Source organism: Pelodiscus sinensis, chromosome 19 (assembly GCF_052426305.1).
Source record: "Pelodiscus sinensis isolate ZL-2025 chromosome 19, ASM5242630v1, whole genome shotgun sequence".
Classification (NCBI taxonomy): Eukaryota; Metazoa; Chordata; order Testudines; family Trionychidae; genus Pelodiscus; species Pelodiscus sinensis.
In genome coordinates this window covers 974430-994842 of record NC_143070.1, presented here as the reverse complement: position 1 = coordinate 994842, position 20413 = coordinate 974430, and the positions used below count along the sequence as shown (strand labels likewise).

Sequence of the window (20413 nt, the reverse complement as noted above, 5' to 3'; positions counted from 1 at the left end):
CTATCAGTAGATATGAGAATACAAGGACATGAGAGCGGCCGGGCTGGGTCAGACCCAAGGCTCGTCCGCCCCGTGTCCTGTTGGCCCAGTGGCCAGCGCCCAGACCCCAGAGGGGGTGACCAGACCAGGGGACCCTCACGTGATCGCCCCACTCCAGACAAGCAGAGGCCAGAGAGGCTGAGCTTCTCACAGATTAGAGAGGCAGGATTTCCCTTTACAGAAACCAGGGTGCCTTTCCCCAACAAACTACGTCCATCTCGGTGTCTGACTTCCCCCCCTTGGCAAACTTTCTTGTGTTGCATTGTCCTGTCTGCGTGAGCCAGACACACGTGTGGGCCATGCTCTGCAGCCTCTTGAGATACAGCCCTTCCCCATTTCACACGAGAGACGCCTTTCTGAACATGGCCGTGCTAAGCGAAAACGTGCAATGCGGGTCAATGTCCCCATTCACAATACTGGAAAAGGTGGGGGTTACGTCTCAGGTGGTGGGGGCCAAGTCGATTTTTTGTTGGTGCTGGGTCGTCAATGTCAGCATCAGACATCTCGCAACACAAGTCGCCGCGGTTTGTTAACACACAAAGATAAACAAGAGAGTGCGGAGGAGCGCAGTGACCACGTGTGTTCATCCGCTCATGCGCATGACCGCTGTTTTCACCAACTTATGCCACCGCGCCAAGTAGTCCACCACTTGATTATTTTCGTGTTATTTCAGGGACGGTCCCTAAAACATTCCCTAAAAATAAAATCGTGCTACTGCGAAAACGTGTTAAGCGGGCACGTGTTAAACGAGTAATTACTGTCGTTTAGGGCCTCAGTCTGGTCCTGATGACACCGCAGAGCAGCCTGGGGGGCAGGTGTATGCACCTGGGCCCATGTGGGTTCGAACCCTGCCCCTTTTACAACCCTCGTTCCCAGGCCCTGCTTCTGCCTGTCACAGCCGGGGTAGGAGGGGCCACGTTCTCACTTTCACTTTCCCCTTGCCAGTCTGCCCAGCCCAGTTCTGCCCAGGGACTGGTGACTGGACTCCGTGCTGTGCATGACCATTGGTGGGCACGCGCCCCTCGGCCGATCACTGCAGGCAGGAGGCGCCCCGTTTTGGGAGCTGGGAGTTGGCATCCATCCAGTGCTCCCAGCTGGCCCTGGGCTAGGGCGGCCGCAGGCTCTGCCGGGAGGAAAGGAGCCGATTCCTGCTGAGCCGAGGGGGACAGAGCAGGAGGGGGCCATGGGCCGTCTGCTGCTGCTGCTGCTGTTGGGGACCGTGACCATGCAGGGGACCTGTGCCAGTGAGTACCTGGTCCAGAGCCCACAGGGGTGGGAACAGGCCAGGGAGGTGCAAGGCCGGCAAGAGTCACAGGGAGGGGAAGGAGGTTTTGCCTCTCACTGAGCTCCCCAAAAACTCTTTGCTTGGGGCTGTATGTAACCCTCCCCTCCTGCCCAGCCGGTCCCTGGCCCCTTCCCGCTGAGCCGTGCCAGCCCCAGGCCCGCTGGTCACAGCCCTGGGTGGGCAGGGGAAGGCGCAGGAGAGGTGGAGGGGCTGGAGGAAGCGGAAAGGAGAAGCCACGGTCTGATCCCCAGCGAGGGGGGAGAGCAGAGGCTGCTGCCGGGGCAGAGCCATGTCCCAGAGGCAGGAGCGGGACCAGAGTCTGCTCCGTGGTGGCCCCATAGCTGCAGCGCCCGAGGGCTAGACCCATAGAGAGAGTTAAGTGCCTAAATCCCAGAGTCAGGGCCCTGGGGAGCCACAGAACCCATCTCTGCTGCTGCCTCGCCATCCCGGGGTGCCTCTGGCCCCGCGCACTGCAGCCTCCTGCCAGGCGCCCTGTGGCCTGGACACAATAGGGCTGTGTCTAGACTGGCAAGTTTTTCTGCAAAAGCACCTGCTTTTGTGGAAAAACTTGCCAGCTGTCTACACTGGCCGCTTGAATTTCCGCAAAAGCACTGACTTTGTAATGTACAAAAATCAGTGTTCTTGCGGAAATACGATGCTGCTCCCGTTCGGGCAAAAGTCCTTTTGTGCAAAGCTTTTGCGCAAAAGGGCCTGTGTAGGCAGCTCAGATTTGTTTTCTGCCAAAAAGGCCCGATGGCGAAAATGGCGATCGGGGCTTTTTTGCACAAAAGCGCGTCTAGATTGGCCACGGACGCTTTTCCGCAAAAAGTGATTTTGTGTAAAAGCATCCATGCCAAACTAAATGCTCTTTTCCGCAAATGCTTTAAACGGAAAACTTTTCCATTAAAAGCATTTGCGGAAAATCATGCCAGTGTAGACATAGCCTAGTTGTCCTCTGCCTCACCTGCCTGAGGGCGGCATGCGCAGGCCACTTGCTGGATCAACGCACCCTCGGCTTGCCAGGCCGGACCAGAACGGCCAGTCCAAAAGGGGCCACAAAGTCCAGGCAGTGCCATGGCAAGGCGAAGGCAGGTTCCTTGCCTGTCTTGGCTCTGCTCAGCTCCTCAGCAGTATGAACAGGCAGCAGGTTTAAAACAAACAAAAGAATGTTTTTCTTCACTCAGTGCACAGTTAACCTGTGGAACTCCTCGCCAGAGGAGGTTGTGAAGACCAGGGTTCAATAAAGAGCTAGATAGATTGATGGAGGTTCGGTCCATCAACAAAGGGTGGATCGCTGGATGGTAAATTGTGTGTGCAGCTGGTGGCCAGGTCCTACCCACAGCTCTGATCCCCCTCGCCCTCTTTTCCTCCCCAGCTTCAGCTCCTGCATCTACTACCTTCCAGCTCTTCTGCCCCACTCACCCTCTTTCCCCCTTGCAGCCCTGCATCCCCTTTCCTGCTTTGCACTCTCCCTCAGCCTCTTTACCCCCAACTCACTCTGCAGCCCTGCCCACATCTCCTGCCCCTGATCCCCCCCTGTGCAGTGCTGCCCTCCTTTGTCCCCAGACCGGCTGTTGTGCGAGCCCTTCCCTAGGGGAGAGGCCATCTCTGTTTTGTCGTATTCCCGGGTCCCTGGCAGGGTCTCGCCAGTGACCCCCGTCTCCCTGCAGGCCGGCACTCCCTGCGCTTACTCACGATGGCGGTGTCGGAGCCTGGCCCGGGGCTGCCCTGGCACAGTACAATCATCTATGTGGACGACCAGCTCGTCTTTTCCTACGACAGCGAGCAGGGCCGCGTGGAGCCCCGTGCGGACTGGATGGCGCAGCATGTGAGCCAGGAGTACTGGGATGAGCAGACCTGGCGCGCCCGGCGCTGGCAGGCCTGGTTCCAGAGGAGTCTGAGTGCCCTGCGTGAGCTGCACAACCACAGCGGGGGTGAGAGCCGGGCCCACTGCCATGGGCGGGGGGGGGGGGCTGGGGCTGCTGCTGTCGGCAAAGGAAGGGCTCGGGGATCCCCTCAGGCATGGGAACATTTGGGGGTGATTGTCAACAAGGGTCCATGTGAATGTGGGGGGCAGAGGGACCCAAGGGGAGACTGTAGGGGGGGCGGTCTGTCTTGTTCCCCAGTGCTATCCCGGCTGTGTTGTCCCAGGGTTAACATCCCGGCTGTGCTGTGCGATTCCCACTGACTCACCCACATGTGGATTGGCCCAGGTACCCAGTCCCAGCCTGGGCAGGGAACAAGGCTCTTCCCAGGAGAGACAAAGGGGGGGAGGTGGAGACGCCACCTGGCTGGGGGGCAGGGCTGGGCAGTCTGAGCTGGGGGAAGCATGGAGGGAGCAGACTAAGTCCAGGCCAGGGGGGTTCAGGGGCCTGTGAACCCCTCCCCCCAAGAGGACTAAGGCTCTGCCCTGGCTCCGGTGTTAATATCGCTGCTGTGTCCCTGGGAACCAATAACCCTTCCACTCGACCGACCGACTGGCCGGCTAGGGTTGCCAGGTGTCCGGTATTCGCCCAGACAGTCCGGTATTTTCGCCCCCTGTCCAGTAAAAAAAATTCAGAAAATACCAGACACCTAAGCTGTCCAGTATTTTCTGATTTTTTTCCCTGGCCAGGAGGTGAAAATACCAGGCACCTGGCAACCCTACAAACACTAAGTGCCCAGCCCCCAACACCTCCAGCCCCCCAACCCCAGCCCCCGCCCCCATGCTTACCTGGTTCTGCAAGGCTGCTGACACAACATGGCTGCCGGCAAAAAGACCAAGGGGAAGCAATGACTCCCCTGGGTCTTTGTGCTCAACCGCTCCCCTGTTCCTATCCCTGCACTCACTCTTAAAGGGGACATGCTATTTTAATGCTGTTTTATTTTAATTTTTTTTGCTTAATAAGTCTTGGAGTCTTTTTTTTCTCAACAGCTTTGGTCTCCCCCTTTTTTTCTTTCTTCCACAGGATTTTTCCCCGGTGTTTTTGTTTGTTTTTTTGCTGGGGGGGGGGGATGTTTGGTATTTTTGTTTCAACCATCTGGCAACCCTATAGCCAGTTGAGAGTCCCCTCTGGCTGCGGACGGGGGGCAGGGTCGGGGGCCCCCCAATGCGCCATCACAGGGGGTCCATCTGAAAGACATTTCTGATGCCCTCCATTTCCTCCAAAGCCCCAGGACACCTGCTCCCTGCTGCCCCTCGGGGACCCCCATCCCGGGTAGGCTTATGGGCCTCAGCGGCTCCCCCAGGCCAGAGCGTCATGCCTGGGATTCTGTGCAGGGGGCTTGTGTCAGACCCTGCAGTGTGTGTGTATGGGGGGGGGGGGGCTCTGAGCCTCTGGTTTCAATTCAGACACGGAGGGTCCAGGACCTCCAGTATCTCCAGCCCCACGTGTCCAAACAGCACGAGGCAGGCCCCCGAACTCCTGAGTCTGGCTTAGCTACGAGTCTGGAGGGAATGATATTGGGGATTATTTTATGTGCTCCTTGGTTTTGTGCCTTTAGGGGTTTCCAGAGTCCCCTCGGCTGCGAGAAGGGAGGGAACTTACTGCCCTGAGGAAAGAGAGGAGTGCCAAAGCCTGGGATGGGGAGCTGCCTTCTACCCCCCCATTGCTGTCCTGCTTCCCTCTCCTGCCCCACTCCCCTCCCCCCACATTTCCCTCTGTGACGTAGTGGGGGTACTTGCTGGGCTGTGGTGACCCCTGCTGTCTGGAGCAAGACCCAGCAGGGAAAACCTCACTAGGCAGAGGTAAGGCCAAACTTGTTGAACCAGTGGCCAGACACCCCCCATGGAGAGGAACAAAGGAAGGTGGATGCTGCCCTGGCTGGGGGGCAGGGCTGCAAGGGAATTTAGTTAGTTACTGTGGGAGAGCATGGAGGAGAGCCTAGGAGAAGGGGCTGGAGTTTAGGGGCCCAGTCTCCCCCATCTCAAGGGGGCCTGAGGCATCCTAGCCCAGATCTGTGACCAGATTCCATCTGTGCTGTGCTGTGTCCTGGAGAGGCAATAAACTTTCTCTATTTCACCGGCTGGTGAAGTCTGTTTGTGCCATTTCGGGGTGCAGGAGACGGGGAACCCCCAACGCGCCGTCACACCCTCCTCCCCCCATCTTGCAATGCCAGGGTTGCCAGCTTCTGGGACCCCACCCTGAGTTTTGCACTTTGGGCAGCGTTCACATCGCCTCCTGCTGGAGATGCTGATCCGGCTTCCCCACCAGCAGGAGGTGCTGCCTGGCCCTGCCGGGGCCTGCCCGCTGAGCCGGTGGGGGTGGGCATCAGAGGCAGCTGCTACTTCCCCTCTCCCACTTACTGCCAGACAGACGGGGCGGACATGCACAGTTGGTGGGGGGTGAGGAGTCCCCGAAGTCAGCTCCCTGGTCTGTCCCCTCCCTCTGGGGTCCGGGCTCTGGGCGCTGTGGGCAGACAGGATGCTGGGCTGGATGGGCCTTGGATCTGACCCAGCCCAGCCGCTCTGATGCTCTTAATGTTGAGTGTCCCCCAGCAAATTATGTCCATCCATGTGCCTGCAAATTTGATTCTTTACGACAGTTTCAACTCATTTTCCTGGTACCAACGTCAGACTCACCGGTCTGTAACTGCCAGGATCACCGCTAGAGACCTTTGTAAATATCGGCATCCCGTTAGCAATCATCCAGTCATTAGGTACAGAAGCTGATTTAAAGGATAGGTTACAAACCACAGTGAATAGTTCTGCAATTTCCCACTGGAGTTCTTTCAGAACCCTTGGGTGAACGCCACCCAGTCCCGGTGACACACTACTGTTAAATGTATCTCCTTTGCAGGTGGGGTCTTTAGTGTACAAGACCCAATAATACGGAGGGGGAGCCCCTTTCAGGCTCCATTTGCGTGTTCCCGGGCGCCGCCATTTTTAAATCCCCCTTAGTCCAAACTAACTGCCCACGGCTACACGCAACAGTTTAAAGTTAATCAAACTAAGTCCTTAGTTCGGATTAACTGTTACTCCTCATTCCACAAGTGGGTCAGGAGGGTGGGGGGCAGTTCAGCTACCCTGAGATCAGGGATGGGGGGAACACCCCCTCGCCTCATCCTGCTCTAGGGGGAAGGACAGGAACCTGAACATGTTAAAAGCAGGTCACTGCAGCGGGGCTGTTTCTCCAGAGCCCCTCGACCAAATGGCCCCAAAGGTGCAGCTCAAATTCTACCTCCTCCCCTGGTGTGACACAGTCACTCTCACGGCAGCCTGCCCTGGCGTGTGCATGTTAGAGCCCTCTGAAAAATAGACCCTCCAGAAACCTCTGGTCAGCTTGCGTCTGGATGTGCCACCGCATCTACGGCCCCCAGCTTCCATCGCCGTGTCCTTCCTCGCTAATCGCTGGCTGCCCCATCAGCGTCACAGTGCGACCCCCAGCTTCGCTGAGCGGCGGGGCCGGCGTCCTCGTGCTGAGCAAGCAGCTCTCAGAGCCGTGCCGTGCTTGAAACTGGGAAGCTCCCAGGAGGAGAGAGAGGCAGGAACTCAGCACTCCCCAGCCCCCTAGGAAGGGTGGGGGGAGGGAAGGGACTGATTGCATGGGGGTGTGGGTGGGGGAGAGCGGGTGCTGGAACTGGGGTGAGGTGGAGGCAGGGGGAGGGAGATGTTGTGCTGTGAGGTGGGGGAAGTGTAGAAATAGTTTGAGAAGCAGGATTTTATCCCAGGCCCTGGCTGGGCTGGGGGCTGGGAAACACCGCGCTAGTTTAAACCCTGGAAGATAGACAACAGCAGTTTGGCTCTTCCACTGCCCTGTAAATGGGCCCTGTGTTATCAATTAATACATGGTCTAGTTGATTTGCATAGGGACTGTCCAGTTTGCATATTTATTCCTGCCTCTGGAAATTTCCACTCCATGCATCTGATGAAGGGGGTCTGTGCCCATGAAAGCTTCTGCTCCAATCCATCTGTTAGTCCACAAGGCGCCACAGGACTCCTTGTCACTTTTACAGATCCAGACTCACACGGCGACCCCTCTGGGACTTACCTCCCAGTCGGTGTTGCCCATGAGACATTTCAGCCCACACAGGGATAGACAATGTTAGCAGGTCGGTGTAACCCTGACTCTGTGCTCGGCTGGAGACCAGAATTTCTGTCCCAGCATGACGAGGTGATGGGGAGTCCCAGGGGGCAGGTAGGCGAGTTCAGTGGCATGACCAGCCCCTCAGAGGAAAAGCCCCAGGGGACCCCGTGATCCAACCTGTCACGCCTGGATTCAGGGCTCCCCCTTGCTGCTGTTGGGAATTCAGCAGGGGAGCTCCCTGGAATGGCGTCTCTCGTGGGACTCTCGCCCTCTCCTGCTGCTGGGCTCTCCGGGTTTCTTGCTGCGGCGCTCCAGCGAAGGCTGCCCGGATTAGGACTTGAAAACAATTCACTTCGGTTTCTTCTTGTTTCCAGTGCGTCCAACCGTGAGGGTGAGGGGCAGGTCGGCTCATGACGGCCTCCGCACCCTCTCCTGCACAGTCAGCGGGTTCTACCCCCGGCACATCACCGCGACCTGGCTGAGGAATGGGGAGAGCAGAGAGCAAGACACCTACTCAGCAGGCCCCCTCCCCAATGGGGATGGGACCTACCGGACCTGGGTGACGATGGAGATTGATCCCCAGACCAACGCCCAGTATGCATGTCGCGTGGAGCACGAGAGCCTGTTAGAGCCACTCTCTGTCCCCTGGGGTAAGGCGTTTGCGGGGGTCTGTTCTCCGAGCGGGATAGGGCGAATCCAGTAACACTCCCCCAGATGCACTTCTCATTCTGCTGTGGTGGCAGCGTGGTGGGGATCCCCCCGATCCTGCACCCCCTCTACAGCAAAAACAGACTCTGCCAGCCCGCAGACTAGAGCGGATTTATTGCTGCTCCGGGATACAGCACAGCCTAGGCGTGGTGTGGTTACAGGGGTCAGGGCCAGGATGAACCAAACCCCTTGGATTAGGGGTCCCTCACCCCTAATCCTCAGCCCTCAGCGCAGGCTGTTCTCCTGAAATCCAGACAGCCACCCTTAGTCTGTCTCCTTCATGGCTCCAGCCCCAGACTGACCCTTCCCCCAACTCTCCCTTCCTTTGTCCCGGCTCTTCCCTTAACTTGTAGAACCCGTTTGGCCCGCCAGCGGGAGTCCCCCCCAGCCCAAGCATAGCAAGCAGCAAGGGACTGACACTACCCCACAAGGCTGCATCTACACTGGCATGATTTTCTGGAAATGCTTTTAACAGAAAAGTTTTCCGTTAAAAGCATTTTCTGAAAAGTGCGTCTAGATTGGCACGGACGCTTTTCTGCAAAAGCACTTTCTTTGGAAAATCTAGATGCGTGGCCAATCTAGATGCGTTTTTCCACAAAAAAGCCCCGATTGCCATTTTCACTATCAGGGCTCTTTTGTGGAAAACAAATCTGAGTTGTCTACACTGGCCCTTTCGCGCAAAAGTTTTGCACAAAAGGGACTTTTGCCCGAACGGGAGCAGCATAGTATTTCCGCAAGAAGCACTGATTTCTTACAGGAGATCGTCAGTGCTTTTGCGGAAATTCAAGCGGCCAGTGTAGACAGCCGGCTAGTTTTTCCGGAAAAGCGGCAGATTTTCCAGAAAAACTGGCCAGTCTAGACGTAGCCCAGATGTATAGGCTGACCCTGGAATGGTTTCAGGTCTGGGAGGCCGTGTTGCTCAGCTGTCATGTTCTTTTCCTGGGGCTCACGCCTGGCTCTCTGCTGTGCACTTCCAAATGTTCCATTTTTTCACATCCCCGTTAATCACATGAACAGCGTTTCTAAAAGGCACCTCTTCCGAGAAATCCAGGCTGGACGGGGGCTTTGCATCACACACCTGCTCCCATGCCCCCTGCCAAACCGGGCTCCAGAAGCCGCTCGTCTCTCGTCTCACACCGATGTTTGCCTTTCCATCTGCAGTTGTAATGTGGCTCATTCAGCCAAGAGGAGAAGCTGGCTAGTGAACCTGAAAGTGGAGGCAGAATTCAGGGTTCAGCAGGGTTAGACAAAGCAAGAAGGGGGTTCAGCTCTCTCTCTGCACCCTCTTCACTTTCAGCCCCTTCAAAGCACAAGCTTCCTGGCAGGGAACCCGTGGGCTTTGGGTTCGTGCTCCATTAGTCATGAAAGACCATGGTCAAGGGGGCTAGGAGCCAGGACTCCTGGGGTCTGCCCTGGCACTGGGAGGGTAGTGGGGCCCAGTGGTTAGAGCAGGGACTGAGAGCAGGACTCCTGGGGTCTCTCTCGTCTCTGGGAGGGGAGTGGGGCCCAGTGGTTAGAGTAGGGGGGCCGGCAGCAGGACTCCTGGGGTCTGCTGTGGCTCTGGGTGGGGAGTAGGAGGTCCTGAGTGTGAGAGATGGTTCCCCGTTGATCGTTCCCTCTGTTCCATTTCAGAACCAGACAATCATCGGATTCCCGCTGTGGCCGGGGGGGTCACGGCTGCTCTCCTGGTGGCCATGGGAATTGGCGCAGTCGTCTGGAAAAAGAAATGCTCAGGTAAAGAGCCTGGGATTGGGATGGGGGCTTCCCTGCACCCGCTGACCCTGCAGACCCCCCCCTCCGGGCGGTAGCAACACGGGAGCCGGTGTCAGTGTGGTGAACCGTGGACTCATCCTGACCTAGGATGTGCACCAAAGACTTTTAGCCAGCAGCTATAGCATCTTTGCTGCGAGCCTGCATCGAGAACGGGGAGATTCGATGCATGTAACATTCGATACTTTAGCAACTTCACTCTCAGGCTTTTCTTTCTTGTAATAATAAACCTTTAGATATAGATTCTAAAGGATTGGCCCAGTGTGATTTGTGGGTAAGGTCCAGAGGGTAAATTGACCAGGGATCTGTGGCTGGTTTCTTGGAACCGGACAGAACTTGTTCTGGGTAGGTGGGATTGGGTGCTAGGACCCCCACCGGTGTATGAGGCCCGGGGCCATCTGGGGCATGGATATTGCTGGGGTGCCGGAGGGGTTTTGCTCGGGAGGCTTCAGGCAGGCTGCTGAAGCGCTCTGTGGGACTGGTGTGTGGCCTGTGTGGAGAGGTCACCAGTCTGGGGGCTGTAAGGAGCCCCGGATTTGAGCAATTCGCCCTGAGCGGACGCCCTCAGCTGTGCCCAGACACGGCCCAGTCCGTCACAATATTGAACAGAGCCGGTCCCAAAACAGACCCCTGCGGAACCCCACTTGTTCTGCCTTTCCAGCATGATTGTGAACCATTAATAATGACTCTCTGGCTGTGTCTAGACTGGCAAGATTTTGTGCAAAAGCGGCTGATTTTGAGCAAAATCTTGCCGCCTATTTACACTGGCCATGAGTATTTGCGCAAGAACACTGACCTTGTACTGTACAAAATCAGTGGTTCTTGTGCAAATACTCCGACTCTCCCGCTCAGGGATAAGCCATCTTGTGCAAGTATTCTTGCCTTCTGGGGGCGTAATATCCAGCCACTCAGACTCACAAAAAACCTCCCCCCCTACTCTCCCAGGGTACGTCTACACTACAGCGCTAGTTCGAACTAACTTAGTTCGAATTAGTTAATTCGAACTAAGCTAGTTCGAACTAGCGCATCTAGAACTAAAAACTAGTTCGAACTAGCGTTTTGCTAGTTCGAACTAGCGCGTCCACACTGATTGGACGCAGGGGGGCATTTAAGGGCAGCTGAAACCGGTTCTGGCAGGGCATCAGGTCAGCAGTTGCTTTGTGTGGCTGCTATCTGAGGCTCGTGCTTAAAGGGACCCCCCTGGACAGCCGGTTCTCAGCTTTTCCTGCTTGCTTGCCAACCTCGCCGAGGGACAGCAAAGCGTCGGTCTCTGTGCCCGTCTGTGTCGGTGCTTCCCTTCGGGGGGGACCGCCGCAGGTGGCAACATGGAGCCACGGCTCGCCCTGCACCTTCTGGTGCACTTTCTGGACTTGCTGCTGCAAGCCTGCCAGCAATGGCTCGAGGCTGCCTGGCACCACCTGGGGAACGTCAGCCCCCTGCCTCTCCGCCTGGCCGCCCTGGGGGCCGTGGAGGAGCCGCGGCGGCGCCCCGGCACCGGCGTGCCCCGCCGCATCTGGCGTCTGGACACCAGCAGTGACTGGTGGGACCGCATCGTCCTGGAGCGCTGGGACGACCGACAGTGGACCCAGAACTTTAGGATGAGGAGGGACACCTTCCTGGAGCTCTGCGAGTGGCTCGCCCCTGCCCTGCAAAGAAGGGACACTCGCATGAGGCCCGCCATCCCCCTCCAGAAGCGGGTGGCCATCGCCCTCTGGAAGCTCTCCACGCCGGACAGCTACCGATCCGTCGGGAACCAGTTCGCCGTGGGGAGATCCACTGTCGGAGCAGTGCTCATGCAGGTACGGCGCTCGTCGGCCACCGAGCCGGGGGGTGGGGGGCTGCGAGGAGGGGATGGGCCGCCCCAAGGACAAAGGGGGGGGGGCGGGAGGAGGCGAAGGCACCCCGCACCGGAGGGGTCGGGCTGTCCCGGCCGTACTACACGCCGCCAGGGGGGTTGCTTCCGGGAGTGGGTCGCGGGGCACTGCCAGGGCACGCACGCTCCCAGCCACCCGGGCGCCCCACTGATTGACGCTTTGCTGTGTCTCTCTCCGCAGGTGGTCAAGGCCATCAACCGGGTGCTGCTCCGCAGGGTGGTCCGCCTCGCCGACCTGGATGCCGTCATCCGGGGATTCGGCGCCCTCGGCTTCCCCAACTGCGGGGGGGCCATCGACGGGACGCACATCCCCATCCGTGCCCCGGAACACCAGGCGTCCCGGTACGTGAACCGCAAGGGGTACTTCTCCGTCATCCTGCAGGCCGTGTGTGACCACCGGGGACAGTTCACGGACATAAATGTGGGCTGGTCCGGCAAAGCACACGACGCACGGGTGTACCGGAACTCCTCCGTGTGCCAGCGGCTGCAGGACGGGACCTTCTTCCCCGACCGCCACATCAGGGTCGGGGACGTGGACATGCCCGTGTGCCTGGTGGGGAATGCCGCCTACCCACTGCAGCCCTGGCTCATGAAGCCCTACACGGGGCACCTCAATCCCTCCCGCCAGGCCTTCAATGCCAGGCTGACCAGGGCCCGCATCGTGGTGGAGGGGGCCTTCGGGCGACTGAAAGCCCGCTTTCGATGCCTCCTCACCCGTCTGGACCTGGCCGAGCACAACATCCCTCCCGTGGTGGCGGCATGTTGTGTGCTCCACAATTTGTGTGAGCGGAAGGGGGAGGCTTTCCTGCCAGCCTGGATGGCTGAGGCTGACCGCATGGCTGGACACTACGGTCAGCCCCGCACCGCTGCTGTCCGGGAAGCCCAGCGGGGGGCCATCCGGATCCGGGAAGCCCTGCGGGAGAGCTTCCAGGTGGAGGAGGAGGAGGACTGACCTCTCCCTGCATGCCCCACCGGGGCCTTCTTCCACCCTACCCCCCCCTTCCCCTTTCCCCTCCCTACCTACTGTCAAATAAAGACACCTGTTTTTCAAACAAAAACGTCTGTTTATTTCACAGAACTGGGGTGGGGGAGGGAGGAATGAAGGTGGGAGAAGGGAGGGGGAATCCTGGGACGAGGGAGCTGGAAGGGGAGGGGAGGGAAGGGAGGAAGGGAAAGGAAAACTCAGGGGTGGGAGTCCGGCTGCCTCTCCCGTCTCGCCACACTGCGGGTCCGGGGGCGTCGGTGGGGAATGGTTGTGGAGGGGGGGGCAGAGAGGACAGGGGGTGTGGAGGAAGCAGGAGCGGAAGCAGGAGCGGAAGCAGGAGGAGCAGGGGGAGCAGGGGGAGCAAGAGGGGGAGCAAGAGGGGGAGCAAGAGGGGGAGCAGGGGGAGGAGGAAATGGAAAGCGGTCCAGCAGGCTCTGGAGGTGGCCTCGCAGGGCACGGCCCTGCTCCTCCGGGCCTCCAGACTCCTCTGGCGCAGCCTGAGGTCCTCCTGGACCCAGTGGTCCTGGAGACGGAGCTGTCGGTCCAGGAACCGGAGATGCCGCCTCTGGTACTCCTCCTGGTTCCTGGCTGTCCTGCTTGCCCGGGCGCGGGCGGCTGCTGCAGGCGGTGTGGTGCGCCCTGCAGGCCCCGGTGCTGCAGCTGTGGTGCAAGAAGACCAGCGGTCAATTACCCCAGGGGCCCAGGTGTGTGAAACCCAGCTCCCCTCTGCAAGGCCAGGGCCCCTGCAGGATCCCCAGCTGCTGCTCCGTAGTGGGCAAGGCCCAGGCGCACGGTCCCGGGGCTCCCTCTCGCCCCAGCCCCCCGTACACATAAGGGGAACACGAGGGTACTCACAGGTGGACGCCTCCCCGGCCTCTGATGATGCAGGCGAGCGGCTCTGTGGGGTGCCTCGGGGGTCCCAGGTCCTGGGAAGGCTGGCGGCAGGCTCCTGGCTCTCAGAGCCCTCTTCCTCCTCCTCGGTGTCCAGGAGCGGTCCCTCTGCCCCGGGGTCAATCACGTCCCGGGGGGCAGGGACGGCATGAGGCCCCAGGATGCGGTCCAGGGCATGGAAGTGGGGGCAGGCCTCCGGGTCAGCCCCTGGCAGGCAGGCCCGGGAGTAGGACTGCCGCAAGTCCTTAATTTTGCAGCGCACCTGCTCCCGGCTGCGCTGGTGGCCCCTGGCGGCCAGACTGGCAGCCATGCGGCCGTAGACGGCCGCGTTCCGGTGGCTAGTGCGGAGATCGTGGACATTGGAGGCTTCCCCCCAAACCTCGATGAGGTCCACGATCTCTGCACTTGACCAGGCGGGCGCCCGCCTTTTGCGCCCCCGGGCAGGCTCCCGGGAGCCGCCAGGCTGGTCGTGGGGAGCAGTGGAGGGCTGGGAACCCTCGGATGGCTGGCTCATCCTGTGGCAGGTGCAGGCTGTGCAGGCACGGGTGCTGGCAGCCTTGCAACTGGCACAAAGTGACTAGCCAGCCCGTGGCCCTTTAAGGGCTCCGGGGCCGGGAGGGGGGCAATAGAGTTTCCCTGGTGTTGGCCAGAGTGGCCACCAGGGAAACCTGGGAAGCCTTAGCCTCCCACTAGTTCGAACTAAAGGGCTACACAGCCCTTAGTTCGAACTAGCTAGTTCGAACTAGGCGTTAGTCCTCGTAAAATGAGGTTTACCTAGTTCGAACTAAGTGCTCCGTTAGTTCGAATTAAGTTCCAACTAACGGAGCGCTAGTGTAGCGCATAGGAAAGTTAGTTCAAACTAACTTTCTAGTGTAGACATACCCCCAGTGTCTGTTTGAATCAAAGCGGCTCAGCAGACCAGGGGAAAGACACCCCCAAATGCTGCCTGCGCCTCGTGCGCATCGCTCCATCCGTATACAGAACGGAGAGCCGAAAGCCCAACCCCAGAACCGCACTCAACTCGGGGGCACAGAAACCAGCCTGCTGGAAAATGCCCGCTCCCCGTCCCCCACCCACGCCCTGCTCACTAATTATCAGGCCGAGTCCAGGAAAAAGTCCTCGGTGGGACCCAAACCACAGAATGTCCTGATTGTCCGAGGAGGTGCCTCTACAGCAGCAAGGGGGGAGTTTGCTAGCTGCTTTGGGGAGCGGTGCAGGGCCAGGGCAGGGTCAGCCTGTCTTAGCCCCACTGCTCCCCCCCCAGAAGCCACCGGAGGGTAGCAGGGCCCAGCTGGAGCCTGCATCCCGAAACCCTGCCCCAGGCATGAACCCCTCCTGCACCCCAAACCTATTCCCTAGCCCCGAGCACCCTGCATCCAAACACCCTCCCAGACCCTGCACCTGGAACCCCTCCTACACCCCGACTGCCTGCCCCACACTGCGCTCAGAGCCCCCCTCCCTCTCCAGATCCCTGCATCCCCGACCAGAGCCTGCACCTAGAACCCCTCCTACACCCCGACTGCCTGCCCCATGCTCTGCTCAGAGCCCCCCTCCCTCTCCAGATCCCTCCATCCCCGACCAGAGCCTGCGCCTGGAACCCCTCCCACACCCCGACTGCCTGCCCCACGCTCCGCTCAGAGCCCCCCTCCCTCTCCAGATCCCTCCATCCCCAACCAGAGCCTGTGCCTGGAACCCCTCCTACACCCCGACTGCCTGCCCCATGCTCTGCTCAGAGCCCCCCTCCCTCTCCAGATCCCTCCATCCCCGACCAGAGCCTGCGCCTGGAACCCCTCCTACACCCCGACTGCCTGCCCCATGCTCCGCTCAGAGCCCCCCTCACTCTCCAGATCCCTCCATCCCCGACCAGAGCCTGCGCCTGGAACCCCTCCTACACCCCGACTGCCTGCCCCACGCTCCGCTCAGAGCCCCCCTCACTCTCCAGATCCCTCCATCCCCAACCAGAGCCTGTGCCTGGAACCCCTCCTACACCCCGACTGCCTGCCCCATGCTCCGCTCAGAGCCCCCCTCACTCTCCAGATCCCTCCATCCCCAACCAGAGCCTGCGCCTGGAACCCCTCCTACACCCCGACTGCCTGCCCCATGTGTGACGGCGCGTTGGGGGTTCCCCGTCTCCTGCACCCCGAAATGGCACAAACAGACTGTACCAGCCAGTGGAATTGAGGGTGGTTTATTGCTCCTCCAGCCCAGCGCAGCACAGATGTAATCTGGTTACAGGAACTGGGCTAGGATGCCTCAGGCCCCCTTGAGATGGGGGAGACTGGGCCCCTAAAACTCCAGCTCCTCTCCCTAGGCTGTCTCGTCCATCCTCCCAGACAGCCACCAACCAACTAACTCACTTCCAGCCCTGCCCCCCAGCCAAGGCAGCATTCACCTTCCTTTGTTCCTCTCCATGGGGGGTGTCTGGCCACTGGTTTGCATAGTGACTCATCCTGTTTTGCTGGGTCGTGGTACCCACGGCAGCCAGTGGGGGATCCCCCAGAGCCAGCAGCATAGAAACCAGCCAGGTACCCCCACTACGTCACACCATGCTCCGCTCAGAGCCCCCCTCCCTCTCCAGATCTCTGCATCCCCGACCAGAGCCTGCGCCTGGAACCCCTCCTACACCCCGACTGCCTGCCCCATGCTCTGCTCAGAGCCCCCCTCCCTCTCCAGATCTCTGCATCCCCGACCAGAGCCTGCGCCTGGAACCCCTCCCACACCCCGACTGCCTGCCCCACGCTCCGCTCAGAGCCCCCCTCCCTCTCCAGATCCCTCCATCCCCAACCAGAGCCTGTGCCTGGAACCCCTCCTACACCCCGACTGCCTGCCCCATGCTCCGCTCAGAGCCCCCCTCCCTCTCCAGATCCCTCCATCCCCGACCAGAGCCTGCACCTGGAACCCCTCCTACACCCCGACTGCCTGCCCCATGCTCTGCTCAGAGCCCCCCTCCCTCTCCAGATCTCTGCATCCCCGACCAGAGCCTGCGCCTGGAACCCCTCCTACACCCCGACTGCCTGCCCCACGCTCCGCTCAGAGCCCCCCTCACTCTCCAGATCCCTCCATCCCCGACCAGAGCCTGTGCCTGGAACCCCTCCTACACCCCGACTGCCTGCCCCACGCTGCGCTCAGAGCCCCCTCCCTCTCCAGATCCCTCCATCCCCGACCAGAGCCTGCGCCTGGAACCCCTCCTACACCCCGACTGCCTGCCCCATGCTCCGCTCAGAGCCCCCCTCACTCTCCAGATCTCTGCATCCCCTGCCAGAGCCTGCGCCTGGAACCCCTCCTACACCCCGACTGCCTGCCCCATGCTCCGCTCAGAGCCCCCCTCCCTCTCCAGATCCCTCCATCCCCGACCAGAGCCTGTGCCTGGAACCCCTCCCACACCCCGACTGCCTGCCCCACGCTCCGCTCAGAGCCCCCCTCCCTCTCCAGATCCCTCCATCCCCGACCAGAGCCTGCGCCTAGAACCCCTCCTACACCCCGACTGCCTGCCCCACGCTCCGCTCAGAGCCCCCCTCCCTCTCCAGATCCCTCCATCCCCGACCAGAGCCTGCGCCTGGAACCCCTCCTACACCCCGACTGCCTGCCCCATGCTCCGCTCAGAGCCCCCCTCCCTCTCCAGATCTCTGCATCCCCGACCAGAGCCTGCGCCTGGAACCCCTCCCACACCCCGACTGCCTGCCCCATGCTCCGCTCAGAGCCCCCCTCACTCTCCAGATCCCTCCATCCCCAACCAGAGCCTGTGCCTGGAACCCCTCCTACACCCCGACTGCCTGCCCCATGCTCCGCTCAGAGCCCCCCTCACTCTCCAGATCCCTCCATCCCCGACCAGAGCCTGTGCCTGGAACCCCTCCTGCACCCGACTGCCTGCCCCACGCTCCGCTCAGAGCCCCCCTCACTCTCCAGATCCCTCCATCCCCAACCAGAGCCTGTGCCTGGAACCCCTCCTACACCCCGACTGCCTGCCCCACGCTCCGCTCAGAGCCCCCCTCCCTCTCCAGATCCCTCCATCCCCAACCAGAGCCTGCGCCTGGAACCCCTCCTACTCCCCGACTGCCTGCCCCACGCTGCGCTCAGAGCCCCCCTCACTCTCCAGATCCCTCCATCCCCAACCAGAGCCTGCGCCTGGAACCCCTCCTACTCCCCGACTGCCTGCCCCACGCTGCGCTCAGAGCCCCCCTCACTCTCCAGATCCCTCCATCCCCAACCAGAGCCTGCGCCTGGAACCCCTCCTACTTCCCGACTGCCTGCCCCACGCTGCGCTCAGAGCCCCCTCCCTCTCCAGATCCCTCCATCCCCAACCAGAGCCTGCGCCTGGAACCCCTCCTACTCCCCGACTGCCTGCCCCACGCTGCGCTCAGAGCCCCCCTCCCTCTCCAGATCCCTCCATCCCCAACCAGAGCCTGCGCCTGGAACCCCTCCTACACCCCGACTGCCTGCCCCACGCTGCGCTCAGAGCCCCCCTCACTCTCCAGATCCCTCCATCCCCAACCAGAGCCTGCGCCTGGAACCCCTCCTACACCCCGACTGCCTGCCCCATGCTCCGCTCAGAGCCCCCCTCCCTCTCCAGATCCCTCCATCCCCGACCAGAGCCTGCGCCTGGAACCCCTCCTACACCCCAACTGCCTGCCCCATGCTCCGCTCAGAGCCCCCCTCCCTCTCCAGATCCCTCCATCCCCAACCAGAGCCTGTGCCTGGAACCCCTCCTACACCCCGACTGCCTGCCCCATGCTCCGCTCAGAGCCCCCCTCCCTCTCCAGATCCCTCCATCCCCGACCAGAGCCTGCGCCTGGAACCCCTCCTACACCCCGACTGCCTGCCCCATGCTCCGCTCAGAGCCCCCCTCACTCTCCAGATCCCTCCATCCCCAACCAGAGCCTGCGCCTGGAACCCCTCCTACACCCCGACTGCCTGCCCCACGCTCCGCTCAGAGCCCCCCTCCCTCTCCAGATCCCTCCATCCCCGACCAGAGCCTGCGCCTGGAACCCCTCCCACACCCCGACTGCCTGCCCCACGCTGCGCTCAGAGCCCCCCTCCCTCTCCAGATCCCTCCATCCCCGACCAGAGCCTGCGCCTGGAACCCCTCCTACACCCCGACTGCCTGCCCCATGCTCCGCTCAGAGCCCCCCTCACTCTCCAGATCCCTCCATCCCCAACCAGAGCCTGCGCCTGGAACCCCTCCTACACCCCGACTGCCTGCCCCATGCTCCGCTCAGAGCCCCCCTCCCTCTCCAGATCTCTGCATCCCCAACCAGAGCCTGTGCCTGGAACCCCTCCTGCACCCGACTGCCTGCCCCACGCTCCGCTCAGAGCCCCCCTCACTCTCCAGATCCCTCCATCCCCGACCAGAGCCTGCGCCTGGAACCCCTCCTGCACCCCGACTGCCTGCCCCATGCTCCGCTCAGAGCCCCCCTCCCTCTCCAGATCCCTCCATCCACAACCAGAGCCTGCGCCTGGAACCCCTCCCACACCCCGACTGCCTGCCCCACGCTGCGCTCAGAGCCCCCCTCCCTCTCCAGATCCCTGCATCCACAACCAGAGCCTGTGCCTGGAACCCCTCCTACACCCCGACTGCCTGCCCCATGCTCCGCTCAGAGCCCCCCTCCCTCTCCAGATCCCTCCATCCCCGACCAGAGCCTGCGCCTGGAACCCCTCCTACACCCCGACTGCCTGCCCCACGCTCCGCTCAGAGCCCCCCTCCCTCTCCAGATCCCTCCATCCCCGACCAGAGCCTGCGCCTGGAACCCCTCCTACACCCCGACTGCCTGCCCCATGCTCCGCTCAGAGCCCCCCTCCCTCTCCAGATCTCTGCATCCCCGACCAGAGCCTGCGCCTGGAACCCCTCCTACACCCCGACTGCCTGCCCCATGCTCCGCTCAGAGCCCCCCTCCCTCTCCAGATCTCTGCATCCCCAACCAGAGCCTGTGCCTGGAACCCCTCCTGCACCCGACTGCCTGCCCCACGCTCCGCTCAGAGCCCCCCTCACTCTCCAGATCCCTCCATCCCCAACCAGAGCCTGTGCCTGGAACCCCTCCTACACCCCGACTGCCTGCCCCATGCTCCGCTCAGAGCCCCCCTCCCTCTCCAGATCCCTCCATCCCCGACCAGAGCCTGCGCCTGGAACCCCTCCCACACCCCGACTGCCTGCCCCACGCTGCGCTCAGAGCCCCCCTCCCTCTCCAGATCCCTCCATCCCCGGCCAGAGCCTGCGCCTGGAACCCCTCCTACTCCCCGACTGCCTGCCCCATGCTCCGCTCAGAGCCCCCCTCCCTCTCCAGATCCCTGCATCCCCGACCAGAGCCTGCACCTAGAACCCCTCCTACACCCCGACTGCCTGCCCCATGCTCTGCTCAGAGCCCCCCTCCCTCTCCAGATCCCTCCATCCCCAACCAGAGCCTGTGCCCCAACCCGCTGCCCCAGCCTGGTGCAAGGCAGGGAGGATGGGGGAGGGAGGACGGAGTGAGCGGGGGGCGGGGCCTCAGAAGGGGCACAAAGGAGGCGGGGCCAGGGTGTTGGGGTGGGAGGTAGATCTTGGGTTGCATTTACACTCAAAACAGTGACCTTGTGCTTAAAAAGGCTGGCGCCCCCGGCTCTAAGCAATGGGAGGCGGGAGGGGGAAGGCAGGCGAACACCAAAACAAAGACAATGGGTTTCAAGCAGGCAGACCGTAGCAAACTCATGCAGCTGGTAGGAGAGGGGAAGCAGGGCCCAGGGGAAACACAACCCAAGAGAGCGGGTGGGTTCCCCACTGGGTAGAAAAGACTGGAAGTTGTGAGGCGAGCACTCTGGCGGCCCTCAATGATCTAAGGACCTGGGAGTCCAAGCAAAGGGGAAAACGAGGTGAAAGGATGGAGACA

General features: G+C 61.3%; 2 protein-coding genes across 2 annotated transcripts in view; one reads left to right on the top strand and one right to left on the bottom strand.

Moving 5' to 3' along the window:
- LOC142823571 (major histocompatibility complex class I-related protein 1-like) overlaps positions 1–20413 on the bottom strand; it is a 131884-nt gene that overhangs the window by 102602 nt on the left and 8869 nt on the right. The window lies entirely within an intron of this gene.
- Positions 1009–10029, top strand: LOC102446295 (class I histocompatibility antigen, F10 alpha chain). Its single transcript, XM_089771673.1, has 4 exons — positions 1009–1283; positions 2995–3258; positions 7704–7979; positions 9670–10029. The coding sequence occupies exons 1-4, from the start codon at positions 1037–1039 to the stop codon at positions 9843–9845; spliced, it is 963 nt and encodes a 320-aa protein (XP_089627799.1). The 5' UTR covers positions 1009–1036; the 3' UTR covers positions 9846–10029.

What these genes read in the sequence shown, in the direction of transcription:
- LOC102446295 (XM_089771673.1), top strand. Translation starts at nt 1,037, where the DNA reads ATGACCATTGGTGGGCACGCGCCCCTCGGCCGATCACTGCAGGCAGGA. An exon ending in GCTGCACAACCACAGCGGGG is followed by an intron (nt 3,259 to 7,703) that starts GTGAGAGCCGGG and finishes TCTTGTTTCCAG; the next exon opens with TGCGTCCAACCGTGAGGGTG. An exon ending in GCCACTCTCTGTCCCCTGGG is followed by an intron (nt 7,980 to 9,669) that starts GTAAGGCGTTTG and finishes GTTCCATTTCAG; the next exon opens with AACCAGACAATCATCGGATT.